At 46.2% G+C, this 13,520-nt stretch overlaps 1 protein-coding gene across 1 annotated transcript; it reads right to left on the bottom strand.

Annotated features, from left to right (window-relative positions):
- Positions 1-1,761: 1,761 nt before the first annotated feature.
- Positions 1,762-6,304, bottom strand: prnpa (prion protein a (Kanno blood group)). The gene is made up of 3 exons (XM_067394155.1): positions 6,258-6,304; positions 4,171-4,641; positions 1,762-2,306 (listed from the first exon to the last, which is right to left on the bottom strand). The coding sequence occupies exon 3, from the start codon at positions 2,293-2,295 to the stop codon at positions 1,762-1,764; it is 534 nt and encodes a 177-aa protein (XP_067250256.1). The 5' UTR covers positions 2,296-2,306; positions 4,171-4,641; positions 6,258-6,304.
- Between the last annotated feature and the right edge of the window lie 7,216 nt (positions 6,305-13,520).

Below are 13,520 nucleotides of genomic sequence, written 5' to 3' on the forward strand. Positions count from 1 at the left end.
TATTTTAATAATAAAAATAATATTTTTATTAATATAATTTCATTTTTTTTAAAATTCATCTATATAATAATGTCCCCCTAAATTTTAGTAGGTTTTATTCAAGTAGTGATAAAAAAAAAAAAAAAAAAGGTTAAAAAAAATTGGATTTTGGGAAATAGTGCTTCAGCAAGTGTACATCGAATGTACACTCGAAATCAGAGAGAATTGTGGGTATAAAGTAGTGAACGAATGTAGGGAATGAAGTCGTTCACTCAGAATTCGGACACCACTACAAAATGGCCGACACCCGATATAGTGGACTATATAGTGGATAGGGAGCGGTTTCAGACACAGCTCAGGTGAGCTCAATGCTCAATCACTAATACACACCTAGTGTATGAAGCACTCCCTTCATACTGTATATGTTTCAAATGTTTTGTGTCTGTTTATAAAACTCTGATGTATCTGAGCATACCTCATAGATACCCAATATAAGATATATGTAATTTTGATTAAAACAGTCAATGAGTTTAGATTAAAATATAGGCAAAACACTGTAAAGGAACAAAATGATTACATAGGAAAATTGGATAGATGATTGTACATATAGTATCCCAAGTTATAGGGTATAGGATTAGGATGGACTGTACATTTGTCTGTTTCAAAGTGAATTTAGAGTGAAATTCCACATTCCTTTGAGTAAACCAGTCTAATCTTGATGATTTGTCTCTTCGGGGGCAGAACTCTACCTCATGGTTTGCTTGTTGGGTGAGGGGTATTGTGGATTATTTGTTAAATATGACAAATAATTGTGTGTCTGATCTGTCTCAGTCACTACACCAGCATGGGAAGTGGGAGTGTAGGTGAACCATCTCAGTTTTGCTTGAGAACAGCATTACTGTGCATAACCAGCCTGGACCAACATGGAATTCATGTTTGTTTATGCTGGATTTTTCAGCCTGCTTATCACTCACACTGAATGAGAATGAGAAAAAGTCAAATATTTTAGGAAGGATATTTAATTTATTTTATTTTAGAAGTACAAAAATAAAAATACATACTGATAAACCGATCCAAGAAGGTGTACAAGCGAAAGCAATAAAATCTTATTGGTTTAAGACAATCAGCTGTTTGGTAAAGAGCTCAGGGAAGTGAGGAAGAGCGCGCCCGAGCCCTTTAACAAGATTTGCTCTCGACACGACACACTTCGTCAAGCTTATAATGGTTTAATGTGATTTTACCATAAGCCTTGTTTTATTTTGAATGTTCGCTGACGTAAACGGCAGGAACAAACAGATTAAAACATTGAGAAGTTTCTAACGGATCAGTAGCGATCTAAACAATCAATGAACAATATACAAGAAAAATATATATCCATGATACTCTGAAAATATCTTTAGATGATAAACTACCTGCTCTTCATCATATAATTTAAATGATACAAAATTCCATTATTCAAGGAAACTAAATCATGAAAAATCTACATTGTTCATTTAAAAAAAAATAAACATCAATCTGATGTTTAAATAATGTACAAACTTCTGACTCAGGCTTGTGCTAATCATAACTCACTTCCAAGCCAAAACACAGGAAACAATGTAAATGGACATGGTCTATTTCTTGGGCATAAATAATGCATAGAGGCCTCAGTAGTAATGAAATCCTTGTTTGATTGCATTTTGTCCATGTTTTAACACTGCATCTATCACACATTTTTATTTAGATAGACTATTTTTTTATTGAGAAATGCAAGAAGTTGCCCAAGAAGGCCAAAAGTGGCCTTTATGATAGAAAGTACCCAAGTAAGAAGGACATCACGAGTCCCAAGACTGTCACACAGCTATTAAGGGGTCCGGCACTGGCAGCACCTGTGTAGTAATCCACATCTGTCTCATTATGGAAGTCATGTCCTCCATGCCCCTGCCCGTGTCCATGTCCGTGCCCATACCCAGCTCCATAGCCTCCATATCCTCCATAGCCTCCATATCCGTGCCCGTACCCGTATCCGGGTCGAGCCATGGAGCTCAAGCCGTGGCCGACCAGCATTCCTCCAAGAGCTCCGGCAGCAGCCGCCCCTGCTACCTTCCCAGTACTGTGTCCTGAGGAGCCTCCGGTATGGACGGGTGGAGCACGGTAATGCCCGCCGCCTCCTCCCCAGCCCGTACGACCGGAGCTGCTGCCGCCCCATCCTCCACCTCGGCCTCCGCCGCGGCCGAAGCCGAAGCCCCCGCCCCGACGCGACTGGACCACCGGAAACATCACCGTGAGGAGTAACAGGCAGTTCATCAAAGAGAAGATTTTATATAGGGAAAGCATGCCGGGAGACACTGTGAAAACAGAAGGTCAGAGGTTGACTAAATCCACGTGTAGTGTGTAGGCTGGTTACAATGAACTAGATGACATCATCTGAAGGCTGCGCATGCACACAGTCTGAAAGCAAAGAGCTAAACATAATCTGAAAAACCAATAAGTCTCTGACTCATTGGTCACAATGAGATCTGTGTCTCAGTGATTAGTGGACACAGAGGACACAGACAGTGTCATGAGAAGGACATAGACAAGGCCAATAATGCCATGAAGAGAAATTAGTCTTATTTACTAAAATGTGTATAGGCTCTTGATTGCAAAAAACAGTATTTTGTCATGTACTCCAGTAAAAAATCTTTTAAATGTTTTCAGAGGATATAACTTTTAGTGTGTATATTAGTGTTTTTAGTACCATATTGGCTATTTTTTTCTTGTTTTAAGCATGCATTTAATCCATTTTATAAAGATTTTTGTTTTTAAAACAAAACAAAAAAAATTAAGATATGTTCTCTAAAAATTCAAGATATGTTCTCTACAAAATAGTGCTGTCTAATTGATTAATTGCGATCGATTAATCTAAAATAAAAGTTTGTATATTTATATACATACTTTTTTTATATGTATATGTATTTATTTAACTATACATATAATTTATTTATATGTATACATTTATATATATATATATATATATATATATATATATATATATATATATAGTATATTTATGTATATATATATATATATATATGCGTGTGTGTGTAATTATACACACATATCTTGCTCTTTTATTGCTTGGGAATTGAGAATATGATGTTCTTCCACCATGATTCACTAAAAAAAAATATCTATGTTATTGAAATTGATTAATTGCGATCAATTAATCTAACATAAAAGTTTGACTGTATATATATATATATATATATATATATATTTTTTTTTTTTTTTTTTACAGTCAAACTCAAATTTATTCAGACATCTTGAACATTTCATTCATTAATAAAGTTTATTCACTATAGTTTAAAAAAAATGGTAATAAAATATGACAAGATCTCAGAGTTAAACCCTGTAAGAAAAAAATAATCTTAATAATGTCAGAAAACACTTCAGCAAAACATGGTCAGGTCAAAGTGTCTGAATAATATTTGGTTCCAAATTTTTATCATTTTTACTGCTAGTCCACTGTGTGAAGAATTTGTGGGTATAATGTCACAGTTTACTTTATTTTGCTATCCTCACGTACATAAATGAACTATAGTGTCCTGCACCCACTAGTAAAAATATATCAAAAATGTCTGAATAATTTTGGTTTGACTGTGTATATATATATACATAGTGTATATATATATATACTCTTTTATTGCTTGACGAGAACTTGAGAACCTGATGTTCTTCCACCATAATTCAGTATAAAATGTATTTATGTATGTTGTGATCTAGAGTCAGTGAAATGAGCAACACATGATCTTTTTAGAAACTGGGCCGCCAGTCTGGCAGCTTAAGGTAATCTGTTTTAGTTCAGGGTTTGGTTATCTCTTAAGAATATTCTTGCCCCTGCCCAAATCAAACAAATGCAACATGACAGTTAATTTTTAAATTGTTCGATTTTGGACGTTTACTACAAAACATCACCCTACAATTGAACGATTTTTAAAAAGTATACAGTCACAATGACCCTATAAAATGTAAACCACTGGAATTTGAATCAACAGCAAATGTTTTCATTTCATTTTCTTCATTAACATGATATACAAGCATTTTATTAGAAATAACAACAGAAATAAGAAGAATACAGCATTCCTTTAGAAATAACAAAACAAATAATAGTAGACATTCCTATAAAACAAAATAGTTTAGTTCCTCCAAAAGGAGAATGCACTGACTTACGTTGAATTACGTATCTGGAGGAAATGTATTTTGGAAAGTTCAGGATGGCTGTCCAAGTGTCGTCTTCCTCTCTGTTCTGCTGTTCTTGAATGAATGAGAGTACGACTCACACATGTACACGTACACAGTGGCATTAACTGACTGCTGCTCATTCTCTGATTGGCTGAGTGAATGATCCTACGTCGGCCCGTCTCACCGGCATAGGATCAGAACATCGCTCTAATCCATCAACAGGATTAAGACAGTCTATGGATTTGACATACGTGTTTAGGCCCAGGGGTCATACCGTGGGGTCGTTGTATCTCTCCAAGAGCTCAGAGATGGTGGTTAGGTAACCCACGAGAGGACTTGCTGTCAGATCATGTGGAAGACTGATAGTTCTGACAGTTACGCAATGTTTTTCTTTGTTGGTTGGTAGTGCGTGCTGCAAAAATCTTGGCCTTTAAAAGAAAAGCAATGAGGTCCAAAAGTCTGAGAAGACACAAATGCAAAACAAAAGCATTTTAAACAGTGGTCTTTTGGACTCTCACTACTACTTCAGTAATGGGCATATCCACAATTATGCGTACATAACCAAGATGATGCTAAACATAAAGTGTCATAATATCTAGAAGTATTTTTAGATGCTCACTCACTCTGCTGTATTTGTATGGAAGCTTGTTTCTGCCACAGAATAAAAAAAAAAGTTTAAAAGATAATTGTGACTTTTTGTTTCGCAATTCTGACTTTTTTTTCTTGCAATTGGGTTTATATCTCACAATTCTGATTTTTTTTTTTATATACAATTCTGACTTTTTTCCTCAGAATTATGAAAAACTAGCAACTGAGAGTTATGCCAGAATTATGAGATCGCAGTTGCGAGAAATTGAGTCAGAATTGTGAGATATAAACCAGTTTCGGTGTTGTGCGGAATTTCGACTCCCTGCCAAATTATTACCTCCCTTGTTGAAGTCGCTACCTGATTGCCTAATCCTAACCCCTACCCCATACCTAACCCTTACAAGGGGGGGTAATAATTTGACAAGGGTCAGAATTCGGCATAACACCAGCTTTTTACTTAATTGCGATTATATATTATATTCTGACTTTTTCTTGCAATTCATACTTTTTTATACGCAATTGCGAGACAAAAGTTAAAATTGTGATATAAACTCGCAATTGCGAGAAAAATGTCAGAATTGCAATTCTGAGAAAGTAAGTCAGATTTCTGTTTATATAATGCAATTCAAGTCCAAATTGTGAGTTTATATCATTCGATTCTTAGAAAACAAGTCAAAATTGTGAGATAAAAAGTCGAATTTACCTTTTTTTATTTTGTATTCAGTAGTGTAAAAAAGCTTCCATAGAAATGCGTAATACATTTGTATCTTACCAGATTTGTAGTGCATATTAGATGTAGGGCACACTGGACCTACAACCCAAATTCCGGAAATGTTGGAACTTTTTTTTTTTTTTTTTTGAATAAAATGAAAACTAAAAAGACTTTCAAATCACATGAGCCAATATTTTATTCACAACTGAACATAGATAACATTACAAATGTTTAAACTGAGAATTTTTACACTTTTATCCACTAAATGAGCCTGCTAAATTTCAAATTTGATGCCTGCTACAGCTCTCAAAAAAGTTGGCACGGGGGCAACAAATGGCTGAAAAAGCAAAAAAATTTTGAAAAGATTCAGCTGGGAGAACATCTAGAAACAAATTAAGTTAATTGATACCAGGTCTGTAACATGATTAGCTATAAGAGGGATGTCTAAGGGTGTACTCACAATAGGCGCTCTGAACCGTGCCCAAGCGTGGTTGACCCACAAAGCCCGGTTCATTTGACAAGTGTGATATGTCCGTGCCGTGCCCAGGCACGGTTCGTTTAGCCGGCCCTGGCCCGCTTGTAAGATGTGGGCCAGAGCGCGGTTCGCATCCTGTGTGAGCGCTAACCGTACCAGAGCACGGAACAGTTACTACTTTTGTGTGTGTTACTGTCATCATTATGACGGCAAACATCTTTATTACTGCTTTGATAGCACACTTATCAATTCATGTACTTAATTCAAGTGTATTTGGATTTATAAGGGTCTGATTCTCACCTTATTGATGAACAGGAATTGTAGTTTGCGAGTAAAGCTGCAAATTCCTCCATTAACACCAGCCTTCGTAATAATCCTCTGATACTTCCTATTGAAAATCACTGCGCAGCATAAATTATCAATAGCCTATATATTAGGCTAAATGGGAATACTTCCAGAAACCACTGTTGGTAAACACAATCTGCCGTTCCATCTGCAGATGCCAACTAAAGCTCTACCATGCAAAAAGGAAGCCATATATGAACATGGTCCAGAAGCGCCGTCGTGTCCTGTGGGTCAAGGCTCATTTAAAATGGACTGTTTCAAAGTGGAAAAGTGTTCTATGGTCAGATTTTGGTCCAAATTTGACATTCTTGTTGGAAATCATGAATGCCGTGTCCTCCGGGCTAAAGAGGAGAGAGACCTTCCAGCATGTTATCAGCATTCAGTTCAAAAGCCAGCATCTGTGATGGTATGGGGGTGCATATGTGCATACAGTATGGGCAGCTTGCATGTCTTGGAAGGCACTATGAATGCTGAAAGGTATGTAAAGGTTTTAGAGCAACATATGCTCCCCTCCAGATGATGTCTATTTCAGGGAAGGCCTTGTGTACTTCAGCAGGACAATGCAAAACCACATACTGCAGCTATTACAACAGCATAGCTTCATCATAGAAGAGTCCTGGTGCTGAATTGGCCTGCCTGCAGTCCAGATCTTTCACCTATAGAGAACATTTGGTGCATCATAAAATGAAGAATACTTCAAAGACAACCATGACCTCTTCAGCAGCTGGAAGCCTATATTAGGCAAGAATGGGAGCAAATTTCAACACCAAAACTCCAGAAACTCATGACCTCGATGTCTTCACACTGTTTTGAAAAGAAGAGGAGATGCTACACCACGGTAAACTTGTCCCAATCCCAACTATTCTGAGACCTGTAGCAGGCATCAAATTTGAAATGAGCTCATTTTATGAATAAAATTGCAAAATTTCTCAGTTTAAACATTTGTTATGTTATCTATGTTCTATTGTGAATAAATTATTGGCTCATGTGATTTGAAAGTCTTTTAGTTTTCAATTTATTCAAATTTAAAAAAACGTCCCAACAGTTCCGGAATTCAGGTTGTAGTCCATACTGTTTTTCGATTGTAAGGGAAGTGTTGGTGTAAACCCAAAATAAATTGATCAACAGATAAAAATTAAGAATGGAAACTCTTGAATCAAACTATTTTCTAATTCAGAATCAAAAATAGCTTGCCCACATGTGCAGTGTTGTGATGTTTACATGTGTTTAATGTCCACTTTTTAGATGTCAAAAATGACAATGACAATTAACGACTCGGCACTACATAAGCACTTTTTTGTCAGGAATACATCTAATGCACATGTAAACAAATATGTGAATTGGATTGCAATGTTTAGGGTTCATACTGTACCCTCTTAAAAATGAAGGTTCTTTATTGGAATCTATGGTTCCATGAAGAACCTTTAACATCCCTGGAACCTTTTTAGTGCCCAAAAGGTTATTTAAAAGTGGAAAAAGGTTCTTTAGATTATTAAAATGTTCTTCACACTAAGAAAAAATGGTTTTTAGGTTCTTTGGGGAACCAAAAATAATTCATTTCTGCATTACTGCGAAAACCCCCATTTGGAAGCTTTTTATTTAGCGTAGAACTTTCAGAACCTAAAATCAGATTGGATTAATTCCAATTTACAGAAATGAAGGCATGTAAACAAACCGTCTCGGTTACGTATGTAACCCTCGTTCCCTGAAGGAGGGAACGGAGACGTACGTCAGTAGTGACCGACGAATTGGGATATCGCTTAGAGAGCCCTATCATCTTCGTGTAAACTAAAACAAGCCAATGGAATTGGCGTGCGATATTTGCATAATGCGCACCGCCCCCGACAGGTGTATATAAATAGGAAGCAGATGCAATCGCACTCTGTTTTTCGCTGAGGAGACAACTGGTGTCCGCACTACAGCGAGGGTACAGAAACTGTGGCGACGGGACGTACGTCTCCGTTCCCCTCCTTCAGGGAACGAGGGTTACATACGTAACCGAGACGTTCCTTTCAGTCGGTCACGTTCGACGTACGTCAGTAGTGACCGACGAATTGGGATCCCAACTAAAGCGCCACAGTTACGAAACCCCTTCCAGTGCCCAGCGCAAGCTCAGCCGCCCATAGCACCGGCTGGCGGTGAAGGGGGCGAGCTTACACCGAGAGAGTCTACTGCTGTCTAACCACTACCCACTAAGTAAACTAGACACACTGGGGAAGCGAACCCGTAAGGACGCTGCGGAAACCACTACCTACCCAATGGGGGAGGAGTTTACGTGGGAATGCACATATGGACTGGCCCGGAGGGGCAGTACGCATATGGAGTCCCTGGGATGGCTCCACCTGGTTAGGGGGAGACTCATCTGACAGGTGACAGCAGAGCTGGCTCTGCTAAGGGAAAGACACGGACTCGGCCCGTAGGGAGTTTTAAACCGTGGAAAATACACATATGGGACCGCTCACGTAGAGGGGTCACGACATATGGGCCCCAGCCAACAGACAGCGTCAGCGACGGATGTAGGCCTGGCATCAGACACTCCGCAATGTCCGAGCCGAAGGGGGAGGCGGAGGAACTCGACAGGGTTCGCCAAGCGGGGAACGCGACTGGAGTGAAAGTATGCACGTATCCGGCCAGAGGCGGGAATGGCATTGCAAGCCGACACTTAGAGTGGGTACAACACGTCTACCGACTAGTGGATGCGAGTACACGCGAGGATACCGGCTCTACACGTAGGCTATAAAACCTAGCGAACGTGTTAGGTGTCGCCCAGCCCGCAGCTCTACAGATATCTGTCAGCGAGGCGCCATGAGCCAGCGCCCAGGAAGAGGCCACCCCTCTGGTGGAGTGGGCTCTCAACCCGAGCGGGCAAGGCACGCCCCTGGGATTCGTACGCCAAGGCGATGGCATCCACTATCCAGTGGGCCATCCTCTGCTTGGAGACAGCCTTTCCCTTCTGCTGGCCTCCGTAACAGATGAAGAGCTGATCTGAGGTCCCAAAGCTCGCGTTCTGTCCACGAAACGCGCAGAGCGCGGACGGGACAGAGCAAAGCTAGGGCTGGGTCTGCCTCCTCCGAGGGCAGCGCTTGCAGGTTCACTACCTGATCTCTGAAGGGAGTGGTAGGAACCTTGGGCACGTATCCAGGCCGGGGTCTCAGGATGACGTGAGAAGCACCGGGCCCGAATTCTAGGCACGTTTCGTCGACCGAAAATGCATGCAGATCCCCTACCCTCTTCAGGGAAGCCAATGCAACCAGAAGAACCGTCTTAAGAGACATTAGTTTCAGGTCGACTGATTGCAAAGGTTCGAAGGGATGACCCCGGAGAGCTGTGAGAACCAGGGTCAAATCCCAAGAGGGTACGGAGGAAGGGCGAGGAGGATTCAGTCTCCTGGCCCCCCTCAGGAATCTGACGATCAGATCGTGTTTCCCCAGGGACTTACCCTCAACTGCATGGTGATGTGCGGCAATGGCGGCAACATACACCTTGAGGGTGGAGGGAGACAGCCTTCGCTCCAACCCATCTTGCAGAAAGGAAAGCACGGATCCGACCGAACATGATCGGGGGTCCTCTCGGCGAGAGGCGCACCATTCGACGAACAGGTTCCACTTCAGCGCGTAGAGATTCCTAGTAGAAGGAGCTCTAGCGGAAGTGATGGTGTCTACGACCGCTTGCGGGAGATCACTCAGAACCTCCGCATCCCGTCCAGGGACCACACGTGGAGGTTCCACAGATCGGGAGGCGGGTGCCACAGGGTGCCCCGTCTCTGAGTCAGGGTGTCCTTCCTCAGAGGAATCGGCCAGGGAGGTGCTGTCACGAGGAGAATGAGGTCTGAGAATCAGGTCCGAGTGGGCCAGTACGGAGCCACTAACAGAACCTGCTCCCCGTCCTCCCTGACCTTGCACATGAATAGTGCGAGAAGGCTCACTGGGGGAAGCGCATGTTTGCGCAGACCCGGGGGCCAGCTGTGTGCCAGGGCATCCGTGCCGAGCGTGCCGCCGGTCAGGGAATAAAACCACTGGCGGAGGGCAGTTTCCGGGGAGGCAAACAGGACTACCTGGGCCTCGCCGAACCGCTGCCAAATCAGCTGGACCGCCTGGGGTGGAGCCGCCACTCGCCCGCAAGTAGATGCTGCCGTGACAGCTCGTCGGCTGCACGGTTGAGCACACCTGAGACACGAGTGGCCCGAAGGGACCTCAGATCCTTCTGACTCCACAACAAGAGATGGCGGGCGAGTTGCAACATGCGACGGAAGCGTAGACCACCTTGACGGTAGGTGTACGCAACGGCCGCAATGCTTAGTGAGCGGACTAGAACGTGCTTGCCTGACAACAGCTCCTTGAAGCGGGCCAGCGCAAGACGAACCGCTAGCAACTCGAGGCAATTGGTATGCCAATGCAGCTGAGGCCCCGTCCAAAGACCTGTCACTGCATGCCCGTTGTACGTGGCCCCCCATCCCGTGGCAGAGACATCTGTGGAGACCACAGCGTGCCTGGACACTCGTTTGAGGGGTACTCCGGCCCACAGAAACGAAGGGTCCAACCACCGGATAAGGGTGCGACGGCAGCTCGGTGTCACGGGGACACGGAGCGTGCCGCACTGCCACGCCCATCTCGGGACCCGGCCGCGGAGCCAGTGTTGAAGCGGTCTCATATGAAGCAATCCGAGCGGCGTTACCGCGGCTGCAGATGCCATATGCCCCAGGAGCCTCTGAAAACCTTTCAGTGGAGCCGCTGTCCTGCACTTGAGCGAGCTCAGGCAGTTCAACACCGACTGGACGCGCACCTCGGTGAGACGCGCAGTCCGTGCGACCGAGTCTAGCTCGAGACCGAAACAAGAGATCCTCTACCCGGGGGCGAGTTTGCTCTTGTCCCAGTTGACCTGAAGACCCAACCGGTTGGGAGCTACAACCATGTCGGGTAGGACTTTGTACTGACATGCCCGACCCTCGAACGCAGACCAACCTAGGAAGGGTCTGCGTCGAGGCAGAATCGAGACCTGAAAGTATGCGTCCTTCAGGTCTATTGCTGCAAACCAATCCTGGGGACGGTCCAGGATTGGCCGTAGCCCACCGCCCTCTTATGGTACAATGAAGTAGGGGCTGTGAAACCCCGACTTCATATCGGCTGGAGGGACCGGCTTGATTGTACCCTTCGCCAGGAGGACAGCAATCTCCACCCGGAGAACAGGAGCACTGTCCAACGACACCGGAGTGAAGTGGACAGCCCTGAAGACCGGGGGGACGCCGGGCGAACTGAATCGCATAGCCGAGTCTGATAGTACGAATGAGCCAACTGGACAGGCTGGGGAGCGTGCTCCACGCTTCCAGACACTGAGCCAGCAGGACCAAAGGCACCACAGACGCACCGGGGTGGGGCAGCAAGGCAGAGAGGGGACCCGACCCGGACAGCTTGGGGCGGCCCGGAGTGGGGTCAGACTCTGCGAGGCAGCAGTGTGCATGGGAGACGGCGCACGGGACGCGGTCTGCACCATCACACTGCCACCTGCTGGCGAATGGGGAGGGAGCTGACAGCAGCGAGGCGGAGCCTGGCACACTGGCAGACACCCCCTGTTGTGACCTGGAGTTTGAGGAAACTGCTCCTTTTGTGGCAAAGTGGGTACCGCTGGACTCCGGAGAGCCAGCGGCGGTAGATGGACAGCCGCCACAAAATCCCCCGCGGCCCTCCTCCGGGGGTGGGAGAGCAGATGGAATACTCTCCCAAAGGGCAGGAACCTTCCGCTCCAGGTCGCCCGTCTCAGGGCCGAGTTTTCCCCGACCGCTTGCCACCTGGCTGGCAGAGACGGGCTGGGCACCACGTCCGCGCCCGGCACCCTGCTGTTTGGTTGGTGTAGGCTGCTGCTTTGCCAACTTAGCAGGGGCGGAGGAAGACGCAGGCGGGCGCCCTCGGCGACGAGCGGGCTGAGGCTGAGCCACGGGCGGCTGGGTGGAGGCAGCAGCGGACCGCCGTGGCATGACATGTCTGATAGCCTCAGCCTGCTTCTGTGCAGCGGAGGACTGTTGGGCACAGCTCTCCACCGCGTCGCCGAAAAGGCCGACCGGAGACACGGGGGAATCCAGGAACCGATGTTTGTCGGTCTCCCTCATGTCTGCCAAGGTCAGCCAGAGGTGGCGTTGCTGGGCTACCAGAGTAGACATCGCCTGGCCAACAGAACGCGCTGTCACTTTCGTTGCCCGGAGGGCAAGGTCAGTGGCAGCGCGCAGCTCCCCAAGCAGCTGTTGGTCAGGACCTTCCTGGGGCATCTGCGACAGCGCTTTTGCCTGATAGACCTGCAAAAGGGCCACCGCGTGCAGGGCAGAGGCAGCCTGCCCACAGGCACTGTAAGCTTTCTCAGTCAGACCGGCTGAGAATTCACAGGCCTGGGACGGGAGACGCGGCTCACCGCACCAGCCAGCGGCCGTTGGACACAACTGCGTCGCAACAGACCGCTCGACTGGCGGGATCTTCGCGCACCCCTGGCTAGCCCGCCGTCCAGGGAGGTGAAGGCGGACGAGGGACCAGGCCCTGTACGAGCCCCAAGCGGAGCTTGCCAAGACCTGGTCACTTCATCGTGTACTTCCGGGAAGAAAGGCATTGGGGGGGACGCTGGATTTGACCAGCGTGACCCCCCGCCAAGTACCAATCGTCCAACCGAGATGGGCCGGGACAGGGTGGAGGGTTCCACTCAAGCCCGACGCACAAGGCGGCCCGGGAGAGCACAGCCGTAAGCTCGGGATCCGACTCGGGCAACGCTACCGTCCCGGGCGGCAGCGCGTCCGAATCCTCCCCCGAGGACTCAGGCTCACCTTCCGATGCAGCGATCGACATCTGATCCGCCGCCGGCACACCAAAGGTAACGGCTGGACAGTCCGTAGAGGGCCCAGCGGAAACCAACGGTGGCACGATGGGTTGCGGTGCTGATGAGGCGGCAGGGGCCCGAGGGAGCGTTTCCGCCGGCGGGGAAGCCCTGACCGTAATCCTCCGGTCACCCTTCCTATACAGCGCCGTACCGTCATTCCGGTTCCCGGGGCCGGAAAAAACGGTCGTACGCGGCATAGGAGAGGGGACCCCCGTTTCCTGAGACTTCAGGAAGGAGAGTCTCGACCTCAGCATCGCGATAGTCATGTTCCCGCAATGGGAACATGAACCATCCACAAAAGCTGCTTCAGCGTGCAGAATGCCCAAACACGAGATGCAACGATTGTGCCCATCAGCAGGGACC

Source organism: Chanodichthys erythropterus, chromosome 9 (assembly GCF_024489055.1).
Source record: "Chanodichthys erythropterus isolate Z2021 chromosome 9, ASM2448905v1, whole genome shotgun sequence".
NCBI lineage: Eukaryota > Metazoa > Chordata > Actinopteri > Cypriniformes > Xenocyprididae > Chanodichthys > Chanodichthys erythropterus.